Source organism: Rhinatrema bivittatum, chromosome 8, assembly GCF_901001135.1.
Source record: "Rhinatrema bivittatum chromosome 8, aRhiBiv1.1, whole genome shotgun sequence".
NCBI lineage: Eukaryota > Metazoa > Chordata > Amphibia > Gymnophiona > Rhinatrematidae > Rhinatrema > Rhinatrema bivittatum.
The window spans coordinates 235976531-236000627 of record NC_042622.1 but is presented as its reverse complement, the minus strand read 5'-3'; the positions used below and the strand labels follow the sequence as shown (position 1 = coordinate 236000627).

Sequence of the window (24097 nt, the reverse complement as noted above, 5' to 3'; positions counted from 1 at the left end):
CCTTTACATAATTCTTTCTAGGGTTCTGCATGTTGGAAAGTATAATTTAAAAAAAATATATATATATATTATATCATATCAGATGGTCTTCCAGAACAGTTTGCTTGCTTAAATAAGCAGTTACCAGTCCCAGGAGAACAGAGAGCTTTACCAGCATCGCTGGCAGGTCCTTCATCAGCTCCCATGTACAATATTGTGGCCCCACTCCTAGCAGGCTCGCGGTTAAGTCTTTCTGAGAATAGGATACTTGACTTTTCATCAGTTTCTGCTTTCTGGATTGCAGCTTAAAAATAAGAGTGTGATTGTGTGTGTGTGTATACATTTTACATTTTTTACTGCATGAAGAAAGTTGGATTGTTCAGCTCGCCCGGCTCTGGACTTCCTTTAACCATAGGCAGTATCATGAGCAAAGAGAGAAACCATCCTCCAACTCACAATTTGTCTGTAGTGAACAGAAACTGAGAGGCTAAACCATTGATTCAGACTCGTGACCTAGAAGCAGTATTGGAAAAACTAAGGTTACAGAGTTACTGGACCCAAACCACAAACAACATTCTTGGTTAGAAGGCGTGCGGTGCTAGGGGCGACCAGTGGTCATAGAGCCCATCTTCCTACCGCCTACAATGCTTAATCCAGGTCCTTGCATGTCCTCGGCAGATCCATTTCCTGTTGCTCCCTCCCAGAAGTAAGAGGTGGAAATCCCCAAATCTACTTAGCTAATAATTGTTAATGGATCTGTTCTCCAGAAACTTGTCCAGACCCTTTTGTTTTTAAACTATTAACCTTGACCACATCCTCTGGCAACACATTCTTCAGTTTAATTGTGCATTGCCTGAAAAATGTAGTTTCTGCCAGCTTCATAGAGGGGCCATTACCTAGTACTATTGGAAAGGGTAAATCTCTATGAACCTGTATGATTTTGTAAACCTCTAGCATATCCCCTCTAAGCTGTCTTTCTTCCCAAGCTGTTACATTTTTACCCATTTGAAAACGACATGCAGTATATTAACTTTAGCATGATTCTAAAATGGTTGTAGGCTTTGTGGGTTGGTTGTTTTTTTGGTTTTTTTATAAAGTAATCTGGGAATTCTGCATCAGAAAAATGGCCAGAAGCCAATAAACCTAGTTAATTTATAGGCAGTTCTGGACATTGACAGCGGTCTTTAAAATAAAATATTACTTTAGAATATATTGTGTGAGAACCATCTTTGGAAATGGAAAATTGTGGGAAAGTCTCTACCCTGGCCAGAAAGTTACAAAATATAATTTTTTTTGTTGTTTTGTCGTTCCACATTGAATGGCTTAAATAAAGTAATCTGTTCCAGAATCAGGAAATATAGCAGTCATGAGAGCAGCAAGAGGCCAGACAGCACCCGTGACGAGGAAATGTTCATTTATTTATTTATTTTGGGGTTTGGGAACAGATTGACCTATTGGGGCCTTGGGAATGCCCCGGTGGGGGCCAGTCTGGCCAGTCACCTGGATCGGTGTTGGTCACGGTGGCTCATTGCCTGCAGAGCCTCTGCCATCAACACCAAGCGCCCCCTCGCAGCAGCAGTTCTCAGATAGCGGGAACTTCCCCTGAGGCTTTCTGCTCACGCCTGCTGCCTCTAGATTTTACCTGCGGTGGTGGCTCCGTGGGCCTGTTCTACCTAACCCTCCCCTCGCTCACCATCACCGTGACCATGGGAAACACTCCCACTGCCTCCACTCTGTTTGGTCCTGCCTGTCCCGTGGCGGAAGGCAGTCAGCAGCCCTCCCGCCGCTCTCACCACCTCTCCTCACGTCAACCCAGGCTCTCCCCGTGGCAGCGAGCAAAACACCCATGGCTGCCTCACTGCCTGGCAAAAAAAATAGCAATTAAAAAAAACAAAACAAGGCCTTCTAGCCCCCTGACAGGACAACACCAGTGTAAGTGTAAACTATTTTAAAATGTATTCACAGGTGAAAGGGGATAAGAGAGTGCTTGTATGTATATGCATAGTGGGTGCGAGCATGCACATGTGTGAGAATGAGCATGTATGTTGTGGTGTATGTGTATGTGTGTATATATATATATGTGTGTGTGTGTATATATATATATATGAGAACGTTTTATGCATACTCCCCTGACACCCCAACTAATCCACGACAGTCTCTGGATGACTGGAATAAAAAATTCCCATGTATGAATGGGGGAAATGTTTTTATTTTTATTGAATTTACCATAATTTACAATAGTATTTACTATTCGGAAATACTTGGGTGTCATATACAATAATCAAATTGAAGATATTCAATACTTAACATTATTGACTCTTAGGAACACAAGCCAACTTTATAATAAAGAAATTAACAATTAATGTTTTATGAAGAAATTCCTCCCAAAATTATAATAAGAACAATAGGAGACCAAGAAAAGAAAATAGGGCAGCCCAACAAGAAATCAATAAATCATTTCTGCACAGTTATCCACACTCTTTAACTTTCAATTGCCAACTCCAGGCAGAGGTATTTATGAATGAGTGTCCAGAAAAAGACGCAATTGTTCCGGTTCATTAAATATACATCTCGAATTTTGATATATTATCAGACACTTTGATGGAAAACGAAGATGGTATTTAGCATTTCTTGATATAACCTCATTCCGCATGACCAGAAACTTTTTTTTTCCTTCTTTCCTGTGTGGTTTTCATAATGTCCTGGAAAAACACGAACTTGTTGACCCTAAAATTCTTCCTTCTGATTTCGAAACGCCAGTCTCAGTACAGAGTCTCTCTCAGAAAGAAATACAAACGTAACCAAAAGTGTGGCTCTAGCTTCTCTTATTTCCTGTGACATTTCAAGCTTTGCTGATAAATTCACCAAAGATTCATTCTGTATATCAACCTTCCCCTCACTTCTAGAAGGAATATAAAAAAATCTTTGAAATTGCTGGAATAGCTTGCTCTGGAAATTTAAGAACATTTAACTAAATAACTTTTAAACAAATCTCTTGCAGTAACCATTCTCGACTTTAGGAAAATTTATTATTCTTAAATTCGCTCTCTTTAATTCATTTTCCACTATTTCCAATCTCTTATTACAGATACTCTCCGATTTTAATCAAGTTATTCTGGACCTCCTGAGTCTTATCAATTTTAATTTCCATTTCTTTCACAGAAATTTCAAAAGTGTCCATTTTCTTATCCATAATCTGAACTTTGTTCATACTTTCTTTGACCATGAAAGTCAGTTTATTCAGAGAGCTATTCATAGAAGTAAGAACATTCCAAATTTCCTCCAGAGTGATCTTAGGAGGTCTCGGTAAAAGTTGATTACAAATTACCTCCAGTTCTGGCTCTCTCATTCCCATCTCTGCCGGGCCTTTCCCTCCTTTCTGGCCGAGCTGCACCTCTCCCTTCAAACCCATGGAGCTCTCAAACACTGAGCTCACCAAAGGGAACGGATCTCCTCCGTTCCTTCTCTGGGCTTCGTGATCATCTGAGGCCGTTCTCCTTAACAGCTCCACCATCCCATCTTCCGATGTTATCGGGGATCCAAACGGAGGGTCAGGAACAGCTGGCGCGCCAGGGCTCGGGGATGTTTCCTCTGCCATAAGGATCGGCGTCTGCCCCACACCGATTCCTCCTGTGGCTCCTCCCTCCGGCTGGGGGAAATTATTTATTTATTTTTTTATCCTTAGTTTTGTTTTTGGCATTCTGGTATATTTTATTGGTGTTTGGGCAATTTTTTTTAATATTTGAGTTTAGTTATTGGAAGTTCTATTCATCAGCTGTTTTCAAATATTTATTTTTATTATGGTTTTATATTCCGTTTTATATTTGTTTGTTTTGAGAAATGGTGATTCTGTTTTTCCATTATTGCACTGCATTGCTGCAGTTTCCAGTTCAGTTTTTATCTACATGTTTGTTTATACTTTATGGTCTCTTTATTTTGTATTTGGCAAGGATCTGTCCGTGTCCTGCATGTGTGACTGAGGTGAGATATTCTGCTAGTGTGTAGTTTTTGCAGAGATCTCTGGCAGCCTGACATGTTCTGTTTTCTTAATAGGAGGTGTATTGGTGTTTTTAGGTTCTGGTGTAATATTTGCATTGTTGCCTTTTCATTGGTAGAGTTCCTGTTTGAGTACTGGAAGTTAGTGCTGTTTTCATATTGGAGGCTTGTATACTGTAGGGCTTCCCAAACTGGGGGTCAGACCTCCAAATGGGGTCACAAACCCTTTAGCTGTAGGGTCACAAGTGCCTCAAGGGGCAGACCTTTTCAGGCACCAGCAGTGCCATGGGACCTTTGAGCCAGCACACAGTCACAGGCCCTTGCATGAGGAGAAATCGGATAGCTGCAGAGCCTGTGAGCTTACACTGACTTGCATCACTAATACTGCTGCACTTGCAGATCACTATCAGGTTTGGGACCAGCCATGGTGGGGGAAAGTGGGCTTGAGTGCACACAGGGAGATTTCCACTGCTCCCCTCCGCTCCACAACCATTGAACCTACCCAAGAGAAATTTTGCCCCTGGCAGAAGCCTGCCCCCTTTCCTACCAGTTGTCAATACTTTTTTTTGGCCCAGGGTCACTAGGAAAATGTTGCTGGCTGCTGAGCCTGATTTTATTTTTTTTTGGGGGGGGGTGTTTTGAAGGGAGAGATCAGATGCAGGAGGGGTTTGAGAGTTGGATCAGGTGGAGAGGGATTGGGTGGAGGAGGGGAATGACAAGATCAACTGGGGTGAGAGAGAATCAGTTGGGAGGGATGTGAGGGAGGATCAATTGGGAGGCTATAAAAATGGGTGAGAGGATCAGCTGAGATGATAGGAAAAGAGTTGGATGGATTGAGAAGAGGGGCTGAGCTGGGGATGTAAGAGGTACTCAGCTAGAGGAGGTGCTCTGGAGGGGATAGGCATTGAAAGGAAAGGATTGACTGGAGAGTGTGGAGGGTGAAAATGGAGTGTTGGAGGACTGCACTCCTAACTTGTGTTTGTCATCCTCTGGGTTCATGTGAATTTTCAGGTGCTAAAGTGGGGTTACGTTGGCTAAAAGTTTGGGAAGTCCTGCTTTGTTGTAATTCAGTTTACTCATGGCATTCTGAGGGCTAAGCCCACATCCAGCCTGTGTTACAGTAGACCTCTTGCATTAAAGAGTTCCAAGTGTCTTCTTTTTTTTTTTTTTTGCGGGTTTCCTGGTTGGCAGCACAGCAGTACATGTTTTAAGTGGGGTGTATACCTCAGAGGACTGTATTTTGAATGTCTGTTATAAAAGCAAAATTTTTAATTGTGTGGGGAGGGGAGAGTCACTGGAGCAGGTATGAGGGCAGAGCCTGGGAAACCGTAAAAGCAGCATATTGTGTAGTCTTCAGTCACTGGGCATGCAGTGGCGAGTGGCAGAGAAGTGGAGGCAAGCTATAGGCAGAGAAAGGAAGGAAGTGCCTGTGCAGTTTTGGGAGGCATCTGCCTGAGGTAGCTGGGCTGAGCTCTGAGAGGGGCAGCTGGCTGTGGAACAAATGAAATCTTCTGGAGAGTGGAGGTACCCGGAAGGGTTAGGAATGAGAAAGTGAGGAGGCTGCTGCTGGATAGGGAATGGCTGATAGGAAGCAAGAACTTTACATATTGATATGGCAGTGCTGGAGTGGGGGCACTCAGTGGGTGGGCACATGAGCAGCAGCACAACAGCAGAATGTGTGAAATGTATGTCAGGTAGACACAACCACGTGTGTACATGCTCTCTGATCCAAAGGGGTGTGCGCCTATAAAACATTCCTCCATCTGAAAATCTGTGCAATTAAGCATCTGTCTAAGTCTCGGAAACAGTGTGTGTGCATCTGCCTCTGGTAGGCAATGTGATTGTCTCATTTCTTGGCAACTGGTGCAAGATCTGATTGGTTAGCAAGAGAATTAAATCAAGCCAGGAATCCAAGAGAATATTATAGATATAGCTTATTAGCTCCATGATCTGGCTGCCAGCCGATGAGACCTTCCTATGGAAGGAAGAAAGTTGATTGCAGCCGAGTGAAGTTGCTGTTCTCTTAACAATTCTCATTCCCGTTACAGCTGAGGTTCTAACTTGGTAATGTATTTAGCAGAGGAGCAAATAGATAACCAGACTAGCTTCTTGCTTACCAGTTGGTCTTGTGATAGGAGTGGGCGTGCCTTCAGCTAGCAAGTCACAGCCATGACAAGTTGCCATTAACCGATGGGGTGCTACTAGATTGCTTCTTAAACCAAGCAAATCCTGGGATGTCTACCGCAGCTCAACTTCACTTTAAGACTAAGTACACAGGGCTTAAAGTTTACCACTTTTTTCTTATGTCAACTGGGAAAGTCCAATTAAAACATACATTGCTTTCAACTGGGTCCTGAAGACCCAAGGAATAAAGTGGCTCCCTTATGGTCATATCCCAGGACTTCTTCTGAATCACAGCCCAGCACTCTGACCACACTCCCTCCACCATGTTCTAAAAAAAGGGTCATTTAATTTGCTTTTCTCTTCTTGGATGTATAAAAGTGTAGACTAATTTATTAAAATATTGTCTGTACCAATAAGCTGTGACTGGGCATGCTCCAGCTAACCAGGAAATGTGGTATCATCAGCTTTATCACAGGTGTAGGAACAAGAAGGTTGGCAAGAAACATCTTGGTGGAATCTTAATGTTCGGTCATGTGATCTTGACTGACCAATCATGGCTCTCCATTTGAGTGCCATTTTATGAAGGATGTCACTTCCCCAAGAAATATTTACCCAGTCTGTTGGTGCCATGCCTATTGCTTCTTTTTGAAAAAAATCATGGAACTTAAATTGAGAGAGAGAGAATCAAAGTTTAGCTTAAAATAGCAGTAGCATTCAACTAGAATTGCTTGACATTGCGGACTCTGATTGTCATTCGATTTCCTTCTGGTATAAAATGTTGCAGAACCCCTATAAGGGGCCAGGCTATGAGAAGGTGGCATCGAATTGGAATCAGGAACTTAATGTGGGTTTATCAGGGGACTCTATCTCTAATTGTCTTTCTAAAGCACGTCCGATAACTGTTAATGGCCCACTGAGGGACACTCACTTTAAATTTTTACTCCCTGTATTTTATTCCCAGTCTCAAGCGTTTAAAAGTCATTTGGTGCCTTCAGATGTTTGCTTGAAATGTCAGCATATGGTGGGGTTTCTGGGATTGTGAACACATTCCTGCTTATTGGAGGGATGAGAAGAAATAGCTCTTTGAGGTAACGGGGGTGCAGCTAGCCTTAAATGTTGAGGTGCGTTTGTTTGATTTACGCACCTATGCTTTTCCCTCCAGTCATGCGAAAGTGTGGTGCCGTAAGGCACTCCTATTGGCCCAAAAATGTATCTTACAAAAATGGACAACAGAGGATCTCCCCACTGTAGGACAACTGAAGAATATGCTCTTTCACATTTATCATCTGGAGAAATATGCTGAATAACTGGACTTCCAGAAGAAGCACAGAGCTTTCTTGACAATTTGGAATTTATATTTGCAACATCTATTTCCTCGAGCCAGAAGTTTGATTTTGAATGGTTTGACTTCTCAGTGGTTCTTGTCGGATAATTGTCACTTGGAACTGGTTTTTTTTTTCCTTTTTTAATTTGTATTCTTCTGAAGCGAGATGGGGGTGTGGTTTGGGATTCGGGGGGGTGAATTTGGTTCTTTGCTTCTCTGTGGTTTCATGCGTCAGGGTGTAGCAGAGTACACGCACCCTGGCTTTGTTTTTCTTTGTTAAAATTATTAAATTTAACCATAAAAAAGCAGTAATCCCCTTCTGCACCGGGCATTTAAGTACCTGTAAAAATCTGTAGGGGAATTAATCTTGGAAGGAACAAAAAATTAATCACCAGTGGGATTTTTGTACCCTTTGCCTGCCTGGCCTTTTGGGTCTGCTGGGAAATTGTGTTTAACCCTCTTACTATTTATAATATATTTTTCTTTGCAGCAAACCTACCCCGGAGCTACTTAATGAATATGCCAGGAAAGTGGAGTTTTTAAAGGGATTATTGGAGACTGAAAAACTGGTAAGGCTTGTTGTGGTCCGTCCTTGACTGAGAGGAAGGTTTGATGGCCGATTAGAGATCTTAAAACCCATCCAGTCTGCCCATTGTCCCTTCCTACTGCAGACCCTAATTGATCTCTGGCTTTATCGCTTGTCCTAAGTCTCATGAAGGGGTCAAGTAGTCCTTAAAGTACTCTGTAATAACAAAAAAAAAACAGGAGGAGGTTGAACACCATAGATTAGACGCTTTGGTATACACTTCAGAATGGGAGACAATATGCACCACTAGGGGGTGGGGGGAGGAGGGAAGGGAGAGAGGGAACAACGGAGGGGAGGGGGAGGGAAACTGGGATGGTGGGGGAAGGTATGGGTGAAAAAGATACTGGCACCATTGTAAGATGTACAAAGTTTATTGCAACTTGTTTATATATCAAATCAATGTTCAGAGTCATTGGAATGTTTACATTGAAAGTGCCAATAAAAATTAAAAAAACAGGAGAACTTCCGGCGATGACGCGAGGGAGACGGAAGTGAAAGGGGAAAGCTCCGCGGCTCCGCTCCCCTGTATCTGCAAAATTTACCTTTTAAAACTTGCCGTTTCGCCGCACTGACTACGCGATCGAGGGCTGGAAGTGCTGCCGCACAGCTGAAAGACCGAGCGGACCCGTGGGTGATGCGCAGATCGAGCGCCCGGAGCAAGCTTGAGCGCCGACCGCACCGACCGCGTGTAGCCAAGATGGCCGCGGCAGCCCAGCCTGGAGAGCCCCTACTTGCTACGGTCACCGAGGAGGCCCTGCAAAAAATCTCGCAGCGAGTCACGGAAGCACTGGATGGCCGCCTCTACAAATTACAGACGGCGATGGAAGATATAAAATCGGCGGTGGAGGGCCATGCGAAGCGCCTGGACACCGCGGAGGGCCTTATTTCAGACCTGGGGGACCGAGTGGCCATGACGGAGCAGCGGCTGGTGGGTCTGCAGGGCAGGCAGCAAGAGCTCTTGGCTCAGATGGAGGAACAGGAGGACAGGGGACGCCGGAACAACCTGAAAATCATTGGCCTCCCCAGAGGAGGTGAAGGAAGGGACCTTAAGGAATTGTCGAGCAGTGGCTCCCGCAGCAGGTAGGCCTCCTACTGCCTGGAGATGGGATCCAATGTGAGCGGGTACACCGCGTGGGGCCCATGCGTGATGGCCTGGGGCGCCCGAGACCGGTCATGGCCAGGATCCTTAATTGGGACCATAAGACTCGCCTTTTGAGGTCATATCGCCAAAAGAAGGAGGTGGAATATAAGGGCCACAAGCTGTTGTTATTTAATGACTTTTCAGCCGCCACGGCGGCGCAGAGGAAGGCGATGGCTCCGGCCTGTACGGCACTCTATCAGCGTGGGATTCGCTTTGCCCTGCTCTACCCAGCTAAGCTGCGTGTCCAGCATGAAAATAAAACCTTGTATTTCAACTCTAGGGAGGAGGCTGAAAGATTTGTGGCGAGCCTTCCCTCTGCGGCCGGAGAATGAGGAGCCTAACCTTTGAGGCCTGCATCGCAGTTGGGAGGGCCTTTTTCTTGTCCTTTTTCTTGGTTTTTTTCTCTCCACCGACCTCAGTGTTTCCAGTTCTTGTTACGTGGAACTTTGTTGTTGGATTCTCACCCGCTATGGTTCAGAAGTCTGGATCGTGGGGTTTCAGTGATGAGACCGGGCGCCTCTTGTTCCGAGAGGTTGAGCTTCTTGCGGGGAAGGGACTTTTACCCACTGAGTTTTTCCTCGGTGCTTCGGGACCTAATATATACGGATGGACTCTGTGGACTTTATTAGCTTTTACCTGAAGGCCGTCATGGATGTATCTGCTGTTGGGGGGGTGGGGGGTCCTAGGTGGGGTGAGCATTTACTGTTTAGGGTTAGCGGCAGCGGCAGGGGGGGAGCGGGGCAGGAGATGGGAGTAGGAGAGAACAAGGGTGTTCCTATGGCACTTATTTGTTTGAGCCCTAGGGACCGCGGGGGGAAACTTATTTTGTTGGCGTGGATGTGTTGTATGTATGTGTGTATGAGTGCTCAGGGATGGGGGGGGTTAGGGAAGAGGACTCAGGGATTTTGGTTCATGTATATTCTATTGCTGACACGAGTATGGATTGCAACTTCCCCTCAAGGCCTAGGCTGGGAGGCCGGGAGGGATTTCAACACTTGGGGCGGGGGGAGGGGGCGGCTTCGGCCAACCCCTCCCCTTTTTCACACTGACTATGTCCCTGCTATAACGTAATGGAGCCTGTTAAAATTGTTACTATGAATGTGGATGGTATCCACTCCCCAATTAAGCGGACCAAATTATTTGCATTATTTAAACGTATGAAAGCGCAGGTAGCGCTCTTACAGGAGACGCATTTGGAGGACGCGGAACACGCCAAATTAAATAGAGATTGGGTGGGTCAAGCATATTATTCGTCCTATAATAGGCGTCAAAGGGGAGTTGCCATTCTTATTCACAAAAATCTACCGTTTCAGCTGGAACGGATTTGCCAGGATGTGGAGGGTCGATATGTTTTAGTGGCGGGCACCTTGTACCAACAACGTATTGTTTTTTGTGCTGTTTATGCACCTAATGTATATTCCCGGGGGTTTTTTGTGTCCCTGATTACTCTCCTGACCGAGTTTTCGGGCTACAGTCTTGTAGTGGGCGGGGATTTTAATATAGTGGCCAACCGTCAGCTCGATCATGCACCTTCCAAGCTCACTTCCCGAGGGGAGGATACGGAGGGGGTAAACTTGCTTTGTCACGAGCTCCAATTGCTGGATATTTGGCGTATATTACATCCGCAAGAGCGTGATTTCACTCACTTTTCTCACCCGCACAACGTATATTCTAGGTTGGATTATTTGCTTGTCTCTGATCAGTGCTTTGCTACAATACGGGAGGCTAATATAGGGACCATTGCGTTGTCTGACCATGCCCCAGTGACCATGGTTCTGCATTGGGGGCTCACGGCTCGACCCCCGCACTCATGGCGCATGCGGCCTGATCTCTACTTAGACAAAGAATTTCATGTGTACTTGCAGGCCTGCTGGAAGGACTATGTAGAGCACAACACGACCCCGGAGGTTACCCCATCGACTGTGTGGGAGGCGGGGAAAGTGGTCATGCGCGGGGCCATTATTGCGTATGTGGCTAAGAAAAATAGACGCTGTAACGCCGAAATTTTGAGGCTTACGGGAGCTCTTAAAGCGGCCCAAAGCGCTCATATGGGGGCTCTGTCTGAGGAGGCTAAAGCCCAATTGGATCGGGTGCGGGAGGCTCTGAATAGTTTGCTGCATCAGCGGGCTTCTAAATCCCTTAGATTTAACCGCTACCAGCTGTATAAGTATGGTAACCGTGCCAGTCGGCTTATGTCCCATCTGGTTCGACCACGAGGCCAGCGGGCCTCGATTGTGGGAATTAAAGATAGGAATGGGGTGCACCACACAACTCCGCAGGGTATAGCGAATCGGTTCTTAGAATATTACACGACCCTATATGCCTCCCAGCCAATGGATAAGGGCCTCGCTGATACGATGTTTGCGGACTTACCTTGGCCGCAGTTAACTTTTGACCAGTTAGAGATGCTGAATAGTCCAATCACTACTCAAGAAATCTATGCGGTTATCAAAAAGCTTTCCCTGGGCAAGGCGGCGGGCCTCGACGGGTTGGGGTCTGAATATTATAAAATTCTGAGTTTTGGGGTGCTTGAGCCTGTGCGCGCGTATCACGCTGATCTACTCCATACTGGTCACATAACGCCGGCCTCCAATCAATCTGTTATCGTAGTTTTACCTAAGCCTGGGAAAGATTCTGCGGAGGTGGGCTCTTATCGCCCAATATCGCTGCTCAACGTAGATGTCAAAATCTTGGCTTCGGTTTTAGCTGCCAGGGTGTCTCCCGTATTGCCCAGCATTATTCATGAGGACCAAACTGGGTTTATCCAGGGTCGTCAGGGGGTGAGGAATGTGAGGCGTTTGATAGCCGCATTAAGCTATCAGGCAGAGGCTGAAGCACTGATCTTGAGTTTAGATGCGGAAAAAGCGTTTGATTCGCTTTCATGGGAATACCTGTTTTGGGTGCTACACAAATATGGGTTCTCTGGGGCGTACCTCAAATGGTTACAGGTGCTCTATCAACAACCTAGCGCCACTATCTTGATTAACGGTCTGCCCACTGGGGCTTTCCCAATCTCTCGGGGGGTGCGGCAGGGGTGCCCCTTATCTCCTGTTTTATTTGTTATGGCATTGGAGCCTTTGGCCATTTGTATACGGCGTGCAAAAGACATTGGTGGTCTAAGTTTGGATGGGCATCCCCTGAAGTTGGCCATGTTTGCAGATGACCTGTTATTTGTGGGGAACCCACGTACCAGTGTACCCGCCATCATTCAATTATTTGATAGGTTCCATTTGGTTGCGGGTCTGAAAATAAATTATGATAAGTCTGAGGCCCTGCCCTTACATGAGACCCTTTCTGCTACCTGGGTGGGGGAGTTCCCCTTTCGTTGGGCAGTTGGCAAGCTTAAGTACTTAGGGGTAGTGATCCCGCGGGACTTAAGGCAGTTGCACTCCTTAAATATAGCTCCCTGCATTGCCAAATTCCAGGATCAATTGGGATTGTGGAAAATGCTGCCCCTCTCCCTTTTTGGCAGGGGCGCCTTGGTAAAAATGGTGTTACTGCCTAAACTCTTATATATTTTACATATGCTCCCTTGCTGGTTGACGGTAGCTGAGGTGCGCCGCCTCCGCTCTGCCATACAAACGTTTTTGTGGCGGGGACGATGGGCACGCTTGGCCTATGTGGCTATGGAATACCCGCGAGAATGTGGGGGGTTGAATTTGCCGGATTTCCGGCTTTATAACGTGGCCTGTCAGATGAGGTTCGTGGGGGAATGGCTAACGGGGTCCTATCGTTACTGTGATGCGGGGATGTTGGAGCGTATGTCTACCCCGGGGTCTCCACTGAATCTTATTCAAATGCGGGTGGATCAGCGTAGGGTAGCGTTTTATCCTGCTGTTCTGTTAACCCCGTGTATCAAAGCGTGGCGGTGGCTGCGGAGAAAATATCGGTTATCGGGTGGGCGATCTCTGCTGCTCCCTTTTTTGAATAATGTGGAATTTCTCCCTGGGCGTGATTGTAAAGCCGTATTTCGTAACTGGGCAGAGCAGGGGGTGCTGTTTGCCTTTCATATGTATGATCCTGTTTCAGGTACTTTGCTGGACTTTGCTGCACTGGCGCGGACTTTCCAATTGCCTGCCAAACAATTTTTTGCCTATCTCCAGGCCCGCCATTACTTGACTGCCTTTGCTTGGACACGTCAGGCGCTTGAAGCTGAAATACGGTTTGCTAATACCGTTTTTGACACTGCGTATCTCCGGAACACCATCACCAGCTGGAAGAGACTGGGACAGAAGCTTGGGGATGCTGCTCCAGTGCAACGTATGGCTGTTCGGTGGTCAACAGTATTGGACTCTCCGATCACGGAGAGGCAGATGTCCAGCTGGTGTCGGGACTTATATAAGCTGTTACCTGATCTCAGTCTCCGGGAGCTTCAGTTTAAGCTTCTTCATGCCCTTTATTATGATGATGTTCGGCGGTTTCGGATGAAGTTGGCTACCTCACCTACCTGCATTAAATGTGAAGCTGCTGATGGTACCTTGGTGCACCGCTTGATTTCCTGCCCATCACTGCAATCCTTTTGGCAGACAGTGCTGGAGGTGGTGGGGAAATGCATAGGTGGGTCCCTGCGACTTCATGCCCGGATGCTAATTTCCAGTATGTCTCCTCGACACTTACCTGGCAGCTGTGCTAAAGCCCGTTTTGAGAGGGTTGCTGTTTTGATGGCCTGTCGCACGATCCTGGCTGGCTGGACAGAGCCGTTGCTTGCGCCTACCCTGGCCGCCTGGTTTGGAAGAATGGCCTCTTTGGCGCAATTGGAACGCCTGGACTTCTTGGCGGGCAAGAGGCGACCTGACTCCATGTATTGTGCTTGTTGGGATAATTGTTTTGCTACTTTCCCCAAATCGTTGCAGGAGGAACTCTGTCGCAATGGGTATACTCTAAAGTGGTCCTCTAAGGTGCAGGGGAGGGGGGGCAGTAAGGTGTGAATGTTGGATGAATGAGTGGGGTTTGGGGCAGGGGGGTTCAGGTTCTGGGAGGGGAACCTAGGGGGAGGGGGAAAACGAAAAATTGGGCTGGGCAGTGCCTTGAGTTTTGCTGGTTCTACCATGTTTGTATTGTTGTACTCATGCACTTACGTATTATGTTTTACAAGTTGTATGGAGTTTTTGCTGGTTGTCTCTGCCACCCTGGCTAATAAAAACTATTTTGACAAAAAAAAAAAAAAAATTAAAAAAACAAAACAGGAGGGACCTCATACAAAAATATAATAGTTTTAAATCTCATACACCACATTTTTTATATGTTGATATCCTATAATGTGCTGGATCTTGACAAAAATTCAGTGAACAATTTGACAGTAACACACACAATCATTTACCAATGTCCAGGTGTTTATGTATTTGGAAATAAAATTAGTCACCTTGGCATTTTCTAGTCCTGTTTATAATATCGTCAAAAATCAATATACTTAACTTCAATAACAAATTTCTGGATCAAACCCTGAGCTTTTATAGAAAATGTTTCTGCAGGCCAATTGTATGCTTGCCTTCATGTTAACCAATGAAAATGCACTGGTGCTTTCTCAAAGATACTGTACTCCAAATATAATTTCAAGCAGTCTATTTTCATTGGAAACTAGAGTGGGTGATTTGAGGCACAAACACTGTCAGTGGTGATTTAATAAGACATGCCAATCTATTTCTTGGTCCAGACCTTGCAGAGCAACTGGATCTAGTTTAAAGATCCACCTCTGCTCACACCACAATGGACACATCCAAATAACCAACACGTGGTTTAGCAAATGCTGAAAAGGTTAAGTCCTCAGGTGGGTTCAGAATGCATGCAATGTTCAGCAAGAGCTGCTTCAGGTTTTATGCCAACAAATCCAGCTAGGATGCGCTTTTATTTGTGTCTGAAGCACGCATTTTGTTTTCCCCACATAGAATAGATTACAGGGGCATTACACAATGTATACCACTTCCATAAGGCAGATGATGTGAGCCAACTTTAGGAAGAGCTAAGGTGTCTCCACGAAATGATTATGAAGATACTGTAATGCTCCACATGCATGTAATGTCTTGTTCATAAACCAACAAGCATAGCTGATAAAAGTACATTATGATCCCCGGATGTTCCAGCTTCGTTTTCATGCAAAGACTGGTGGCTGAAATACTTGATGGGACTTTTAAACTACGCCAGTGTTTAGTTTGTACTAAATGGATCTCTGAAAACAAGTGTGCACAAAATTTGAGTTTCTGTCTTATGCAAATTCATAGCGGATATCCAGAAAAATCTGGGGTGTGTCTGGAGGACTGGGTTTGGAGCCATTGCTGTGAAAGATACTTGTTTACATTACCTCTGTACCTACTTCTAGTTTCATGTCCTGGTCTCTTGTTTGAGTTTCCTGATGCCCAAAATGCTTGCTTCTTGCACATACAGTAACTTTGATGCATTTGAATGTCTTATATCATATATGTATTTAGGTCATTCTGTCTTGCTAAATATTGAGCATGGAAGCTGTTGGCTTTGAAAGCAGAATTAAGGGTTCATTGGTAGGCTAGTTTTGAAGAACTTGGTGTTTCACTTTTCATCTGGTTTTTCTCACCAATATTAATGTTCCTAGAAGATGAGAGAGTTGGCTTCATGGCAATGACCTTGAAAAGACCAACTTTAACCCTTGTAAAGGGCACCTTGGGTCTAAAGGTTTTATTGCCTCACTAGCAGTATGACAGAATGCATTGTGTTTGGGGGGGGTGTTTTTTAATGATGTCCGTGGTTTGTTTTTTGGCGGGGGGTTCCTCCACAGTCCTCTCCGACAGAAAAGGCTCTGGCAAATCAGTTTTTAGCACCAGGGCGGACACCGACTACTGCCAAGGAGCGAATGCCAGCAACCAAAACTGTTCACCTACAGACCAAGGCCCGCTACACCGGCGAGATGAGGAACGAACTGCTTGGTACAGTATGTCACCTGCACCAGACCACATGGTTTATTATCTGTGTGTGTGTGTTTGGGGGGGGAGGGGGGACCTATCCCAGCCTGCTTGGTACAGTATGTCACCTGCACCAGACCACACGGTTTATTATCTGTGTGTGTGTGTGTTTGGGGGGGGGGGGGGAATGACCTATCCCAGCCTGCTTGGTACAGTATGTCACCTGCACCAGACCACACGGTTTATTATCTGTGTGTGTTTGGGGGGGGACGGGGACCTATCCCAGCCTGCTTGGTACAGTATGTCACCTGCACCAGACCACACGGTTTATTATCTGTGTGTGTTTGGGGGGGGGGGGGGATGACCTATCCCAGCCTGCTTGGTACAGTATGTCACCTGCACCAGACCACACGGTTTATTATCTGTGTGTGTTTGGGGGGGACGGGACCTGTCCCAGCCTGCTTGGTACAGTATGTCACCTGCACCAGACCACACGGTTTATTATCTGTGTGTGTGTGTTTGGTGGGGGGACCTATCCCAGCCTAGCCCATCATTCTCTTAGAAAGAGGAGTGAAGGAAAAGTTAAACCACCCTCTTCCCTCTCCCTCCACCCCCCCCCCCCCCCCCAAATAAATGTAGCTCTGAAATACATGTACCGGTATTTTAACTGCATTTTGAACAGTAAGTGAAACTAGCTTTAGCGTAAGTATTTTTAGCTGCCTTTTATTGCTCATTTTGATACTTTACATCACCACCTCTGGGTAATTCTTCAAAGAAACCTTTGAGACCACATTGATCAATTCTTCAGATGTGACTGATGAAGGGATCTTTCTGGTTGCTTATGTAGATCGTCGTCTCTGGATAACGTTTCTGGCGGTTTAGTTAAAGGTATCGCAACCTCTATAGAGTGTAGTTTGAACCAGGACCAGTATAGCTGCTAGAACCTGGCCCAACCAAATTAAATCTGGAGAGCCATGTTTTATGATGAAACTGGACTATCGCATGCGATTTATGTTTTTTTTGAGGGTGTATTTTTGGCTAAGATCAAACATAAGGTCTGAGTGAGGAGCTGGGGGTGGCCTTGTGGTGAGACTGAGAGCATGTATGTGATATTGGAGGGGGTGGGGGGGGGTAAGTTAACACGCTGCCACCTGACTCGACTGAATATTCAAAACATTTTTGTCCTGGTCCAAACCAGGAGGCTTGGCTCGGGTGAGGGGAAGGATTTTGCGGGGGTTATAGCAAGGCATGGAGCTGCACTGCTATTTTCTATGGAAAGTTCTGTTTTGTGTGGTTTTTTGTTTTTTTTTTTTTTTTTTTTTTTTTAGTATGATTTCACGTCTTCCCCTGCTCCCACCACGCCCCCAACCAGTATTTTATTCAGACAGAGAACATAACAGTGAAGCAAAAAAAAAAAAAGTAGAATTTTTTTCTTAAATGACAGTCTATCTTGAATCTGTTTTCCCCAATTCTTGCCTACAAAATTGTCGCTAGGGATTTTCTTGTAAGAAACATAATATTGTAATACTTAGCATTTTATTATCACTATTGGACATGCAGCACTGTTCATCGGCGATAAGTGTTCGGGTGCAATAGGTCCCTGCCCCATAGAGCTTAACGTCTAAGTGGATAGCTGAGGTGGTGGGAGATAGTGACTTGCCCAATGTCACAAGGAGTGTCAGCGGGGGGGGCAGGTGGGGTATGAACCATGCTTTCCCTAGTTCTCAGTCCACTGCTCTAAGCACTAGGCCCCTGTAGGCTGGGGACCCTTAATTTAATTCTTGAGAGCAGGGAATATTTCAAGAAAAATGCAGAAAGTGCATGTTGATTCCAAGTGAGAAAGTGGAATAAATTGATATGAACCACTTCAGAATATCTGTGTTGTATTTAACTAGGGCACTGCCCTCTGCCGTGCTCCTTTTTTTTGCCCACTGGTATAGTCGGGATGCTTTCATGTGTGCAGTACACCAGATAAACTCATGAATTGTATTGCCCAGTGTACTCCTTAGTAGTTCTGATATCTATAAGTTTTCATTAAATAAATACTGTGCTACCTCAGTATTAAATATCTAAACATTAATGCTGTTTTCTTTCCTTTCTGCCAGCTATCCTTCTCAGATAATGGTAAGAGCCATTTTATGTTTGTTTTGTATAATTAAACTGCCAGGGCTGGGGGGAGGGGGAATGGAAGGAAACACTTCCTAGCGTGTAGACAGATGGACTCAGGACCAGTGGGTTATGCACCTCTGCCAGCAGATGGAGACAGAGTAAGCTGACATCACAGTATATATACTCCAGCAGCGACATCAGCCTGCCAGTAGTCTCAGTCTCCAGCAGATGGTGGACGTGCATCTCCCTATGAGGACTGCTTCAGATTTGAGAAGGAGATTTAAAAAAAAACCAACTAAAGCCCTGCTCGCCTGCAATGATACCAGTTGGTCCCTCCACCAGCTGAGAATTCCTGAGGTAAATTCTGTGATCCCTCAGAGGTGTGCCTTGGTCCGGTAGCTGTTTTTTGCCGGTGTGGACTTAGTTGATTGTACAGCTTAATGGCAGTGGGTGCAGGAAACCTAGCACAGCGATGATAGCAGATGCCCTCTCCCCCCCACAGCCGGAGACCGTCTCTGTACTCAGCCAGGAAAGGCTGAGCTCAGGTAAGTGGTGTTTGACCTTTAAAAAAAAAAAAAAAAGACAGTGTACAGGGGTTTTGTAGGACTTCCTCCAGTCTCTGTGCTCGGCGCACCAATCCAATGTTTGTTCCCACTCCCATGGGGGTTAAGGGAACTGGGCAGCCTGGCAGGTTGAACAGTCCGGGTGGGTTAGGCCCTGCTGTTAGGCTTTTTCCTGCACGCCGTGTGGAAGACCACAGCAGTGTTTTCGTGTGCTTTGGTGCATGTTTGCTGTCTACAGGAACGTCTGTGTGTACAGTGCATCCAGCTCTGCATACATCGTATGCGCTCAGTTTTGGGCGCGCTTCCTGTGCGCACATTTTTCGGAATAGCGTTGGTGCACCCAGGTTTTGGCGCACTGTGTGTGCATTTGTTTTTGCGACGCTTAACCTGGGACGCTTAATTTTTGTGTGTGTAAAATTTGTGCGCTTGACATTTTTCAGCCCATTCTCAGTTGGCTGCCGTACTAATGGTGCCAGTGAATAAGAAACCTAAGCGCCTCGGTGTTGCCTATCACATTCAGGCATCTCAGCCTGGAGTGCCCTCTAGCGTGTCGGCGCTGCTTAGAAGCTCAGGGAAGATTGTCTTCCTTTGATTTTGCTAAGCCTGGTTCTTCCCAGCTAGATGATGGTTTGGTTAAGGACTTGTCTGGAGGTATGCCAGAACTTGGAACTCCTCTGACTGGTTCCTCCACAGGAGATGGCAGCTCAGTGGGCCCTGCTCCAATGCCTTCTGGTTTGGCCTGGATCCTTCTGCCTTTCTTGGGTAGAGGTTTTTTTTTTTTTTGGTTTTTTTTTTCAGGGATTGCAATCCTTTCTTCAGGCGCAGTCCTAAGCTTCGGCCAATGCAGTCAGGTCAGATCCTCAGCCGGTGGCCCCTCCCTTTTCCAGTCCTGTATTTGTGCTGAAGCACTCCTCAGTTGGCTGCGGGTATTCCAGACAGGAACCCAGATGGCACCGATGATGAGGCAGATCCTGACTGCCTGGAGGATGGGGAAATTCCTCCAGGACTGGACCATGTTGCAGTTCCCTGTACGTACCCGGATCAGTCCAGACCGTGGGTTGAGCCTCCTGTCCAGCAGATGGAGACAGACCAAAACTGAAAGGGTATCCTATGTCAGGACAGAGCCTACCCTGCAGTCCTTCAGTATTTGTCTGTCTCCGGCAGATGGATCAGCTCACCCTGCGGTCTCCTTCTTTTCCTTAATTTCTTCCCTGTGGGGTCTTTGTACTCTTTCTGTATCAGGATCAAGCAAGTATACGTTTTTTTTGTTTGATTTATTAAAAAAAAAAAAAAAAAGTGAAAGATTTCTCTTTTTTTTTTCCAGGAGACAGTTCTGTCTCCTCGCTCTGCTGGGGGCCTAGGGGGGCTTGCCCCTTAATTCTTCAGCCTAGGCTCCCCATTTCCCAGTGACCTTTTGTGGCGATACTGGTGGTCCAGTCACTCCCCCTTGCTGGCTGCCCATCCCTGGCAAGTCTCGGGCCTGTGGCAGGGAAGTTCATTCCCCTGTAGTTGCTGAGTTTAAAAAAAGAAAGAGACTTAAAAGTAACTTAGCTTTTCTCAGCAAATAAAGTTAAGGACAGTGGACAGCTCCGGCAGCGTGCAGGGTTCAGTCTCTGCCTCCGCTTGCAGGCAGAGCTCAGCTGATTTTCTCTTTGCGGCAGTTTTTTTTTTCTTCAGCTGATGTCGCGCTCCAGCATCTGTACTGCCTGCGGGGAGCCTGCCACGCGGCTCTCCCACAGCGGGCTCTGGGTGCCTGCTGGGTGGAGAGGGTCGCTCCTCGGCATCAGCGACCCGGGATCGAGTCGCACGCCGTGTGGTCAGGCCATTCCTAGCTTGGCAAACCGCGGGAATGGCAGACATTTTGGGTGCAGTTCCTGATGCTGAATTGGGGCTGCAGGAGGGAGGTGAGCCCAGTTTTCTGGTTTCACCTCCTGATTTGAGCCCTGCGCATTTCCCCCCCCCCCCCCCCCCCCCCCCCCCGAAAGTCCAAGCCTCGTTTTTCAACGGAGTTTGTGCTTCTCATGCACAAGTCTTATCTGACTAGCCTGCAGGACAAGGAGGACCCCCCCCCCCCCCCCGGACCCCACCCCAGCTAAGAGCCCACGGGTTTCTTCTCAGCAGCCTCCTATGGCGCCAGAGGGGCAGGGCTCCATTAGGGTCAGGGTGGGGCCGGGGTAGTGCCAGGGGGTGGATGGACCCTGATCAGGATGCTGATTCACTGCTTCCCAGCCCCCCCCCCCCTCGAGGGGTATGACCCACAAGTGCTTCACTTATTTCAAAGGGAAGAACTGGAACCATTCATTCCCTTCATTTTGAAGGAGTTGGGAATTGAGGTGCCCCCTGAGGATACTGTTACAGCCGCTATGCCCGCTAACGTGGACCCGGTCCTGGCAGGACTTAGGGCTTCTCCATGTGCATTCCCATTCCATCCCATGCACAAGCTGAGGCTTTTTCGGGAATGGGAGTCTCCGGAGGCGGGACTCCGAGTGGGTAGGGCTATGGACAAGCTCTACCCTCTCCCTGAGGACTGCTTGGAAATGCTTAAGATACCCAAGGTGGATTCCTCCATCTCTGCGGTTACCAAGCACACCACCATCCCGGTGGTAGGGGCCATGGCATTGAAGGATGTTCAGGACCACAAACTGGAACTATATCTCAAGCACATCTTTGAGGTCTTGTCCTTTAGGAGTTCGGGCGAGAATCTGCAGCAGTCTCATGCAGCAGGCAAGCCTCAGGTAGGTTCAACAATTACTCAGCACCCAAGACCTCCCATCTGCAGAGGCGGAGCAGGCGCACCGGTTAGAAGGCGCGATTGCATATGGGGCCGATGCCCTTTACGATCTTCAGCGGGTGCAAGCCAGAGCCATGGTCTCGGCCAGGCGCCTACTCTGGCTGAGGAATTGGGCGGTGGATGCCTCTTCTAAGGCGCAGTTGGGCACTCTCCCTTTCAATGGTCAGTTGCTTTTTGGTGAGGGCATAGAACAGCTTATTCAATCTCTGGGCGAGAACAAGATCCATAAGCTGCCTGAGGACCGCCCGAAACAGTCTAAGGCCTTCTTTCCTTTCCGCACTCGCGTCAGAGGTCAGTGTCGATATAACAGCAGAGCACGGGGCTCCTTTCCGAGAGGCAATGCTTCCAGATCCCAATCCTGGTCTCATTCCTTTCGTGGACGTCGACCCTTCCAGGATGGTAGCCAACAACACCCGACCACAAAGGTCTCTTCCCAATGAAATACGGCCGGCCCCTTCCTCTGTTCTAAACTTAGGTGGATGGCAGTCCCTGTTTCTCGAGGAATGGGCCAAGATTACGACGGATCAGTGGGTCCTAGAGGTGATAGAAAAAGGCTACGTGTTAGAATTTGCTAGAGACCTACCGGACCTTCATCTAATCTCTCCTTGCGGAAGTCGAAAGAGGCCTGCGGTTGACCAGCCTCTGAGCAGACTGCTGGAACTGGGTGCCATAGTTCCAGTCCCGGTGGAGGAACAAGGGTCCATCCAATATTCCATATACTTTGTTGTTCTCAAAAAAGAAGGCTCTTTTCGTCCAATTTGGATCTCAAGCGAGTCAACCAGGCTCTCAAGGTTCCACATTTTCGAATGGAAACCCTGAGGGCTGTGATAGCGGCAGTTCGCTCTGGCGAATTCCTGGCATCGCTCTACCTGACAAAGGCTTACTTGCACATTCCAATTTGCCTCAACGATCAGAGGTATCTCCAGTTCAAGATCCTGGGCCAACATGTCCAGTTTCAGGCGCTCCCGTTCGGTCTCGCCACTGCTCCGCACACTTTTACCAAGGTCATGGTGGTAGTGGCGGCCTCCCTTCGAGAAGGAGTTCTGGTCCATCCTTACCTGGACGATTGACTCATCCGGGCCAAGTCGGAGTCTCTCTGCAAGCTGGCGGTCGACAAGGTCCTGACTTGTCTGACCTCCCTGGGGTGGATAATCAACTTTCCCAAGAGCAAGCTTCAACCATCCCAGATCCTGGAATTCCTGGGGGCACATTTCGACACTCGAGTCGGCAAAGTGTTCCTTCCAGATGCTTAGGCGCTCAAACTCAGGGGGCAAGTGTGCAATTTTCTCTCACTTTCTCTGCCCACTGCCTGGGACTACCTTCAGGTCCTGGGGTCCATGGCCTCCACTATCGATCTGGTTCCTTGGGCCTTTGTGCATATGCGTCCATTACAGAAAGCTTTGCTATCCCGCTGGAAACCGGTGTCGGAGCAGTTTCAGATGCCTCTCCCGCTCTCAGAGTCTACCATTGCCGAGATGCAATGGTGGCTCTTGCCTGCCCACCTTCTGAAGGGGGTGCCCCTCCAGATGCCACAGTGGATCATTGTCAAGATGGACGCCAGCTTCTCCGGCTGAGGAGCGGTGTGTCAAAACCAGTCTTCACAGGGAGGTGGAGGTGAGAGGGATCACGGATGGAGGAGCTTGTTACTTTTTTTGTGTTTAAAGAATTTATTGTCAATCAGTGCAAAACAATGACACAAAACATCAGCATATAAAAACAGAAACAGAAAGTGTAATACAGAACAGTAAGTGCAATTTGGTAGCATCAACAAACTGCTAGAGGAACCAATACATTCCGAACCAAAATTGACCAAATTTTTAATTATACAGTCACCCCCCACCCCAGTACTCCACCCCCCACCCCCCTTACACACTGGGAATATATATATCGGCAAGGAAGTAATGGATGGAAGAGTTGTATGGAAGATTTTAGCCTGGGAGAAGGAATGAAGTGAGACCACCAATAAATTGAAGGAGAGGTAGCAAGCATATGGGCAAAACAGCGACAACTATAACAGAAAGGGCATATCCCACGTATGCGACCAGAGTAAGGGCTCTAGTGGATAAGTTTATAGCTGAGGCCCAGCCCCCGAATGAGAGTGGCCAAAGTATCCAGATAGGCTTAGATATACTAGATCAGGACCTAGAGCATCGGTGACATTCATTTATGTAGACATGCTTTGGAGCTCGAGCCACTTGTTGTAATGACCCCACATCCTGTCAAACGCTACCAATCGGTCTCTGTGTACCGCAGAAAGTCTGCTAAGTTGGTAATATGTGTATAGTCTGCTTTGGATTTTAGCCAAACTGGGGGCAGTGGCGTCCTTCCAATGGCAGGCTATCTCCATGCGCGTCGCAATAAAGACTTGCAGCAAAAATTTCTGTCTCTCTTTATTGTGTCCAAGTAAGGGTAGGCCTAGAAGTGCGTGCATCGGTTCAGCTCTCACCGGCTCCAGTACAACCGCCGAGAGCCAACCCAAAACCTCTCGCCACACTGTTGCTACCTTGGGGCATGCCCACCAGATATGATAGTAGGTTCCGGTGTGTCCGCATCCCCGCCAACATTGGTCAGATATCGTGGGCCGAAACTTATGGAGACGCTCTGGTGTGTAG

At 47.1% G+C, this 24097-nt stretch overlaps 1 protein-coding gene across 1 annotated transcript in view; it reads left to right on the top strand.

The window, feature by feature from the left end:
- The window catches only part of USE1 (unconventional SNARE in the ER 1), an 86039-nt gene that overhangs the window by 24772 nt on the left and 37170 nt on the right, over positions 1 to 24097 (top strand). Inside the window, exons 3-5 of the mRNA XM_029614145.1 lie at positions 7914 to 7992; positions 15899 to 16051; positions 18128 to 18146. Of these exons, the coding sequence (XP_029470005.1) occupies positions 7914 to 7992; positions 15899 to 16051; positions 18128 to 18146 (251 nt within the window). The remainder of the gene's footprint in view (positions 1 to 7913; positions 7993 to 15898; positions 16052 to 18127; positions 18147 to 24097) is intronic.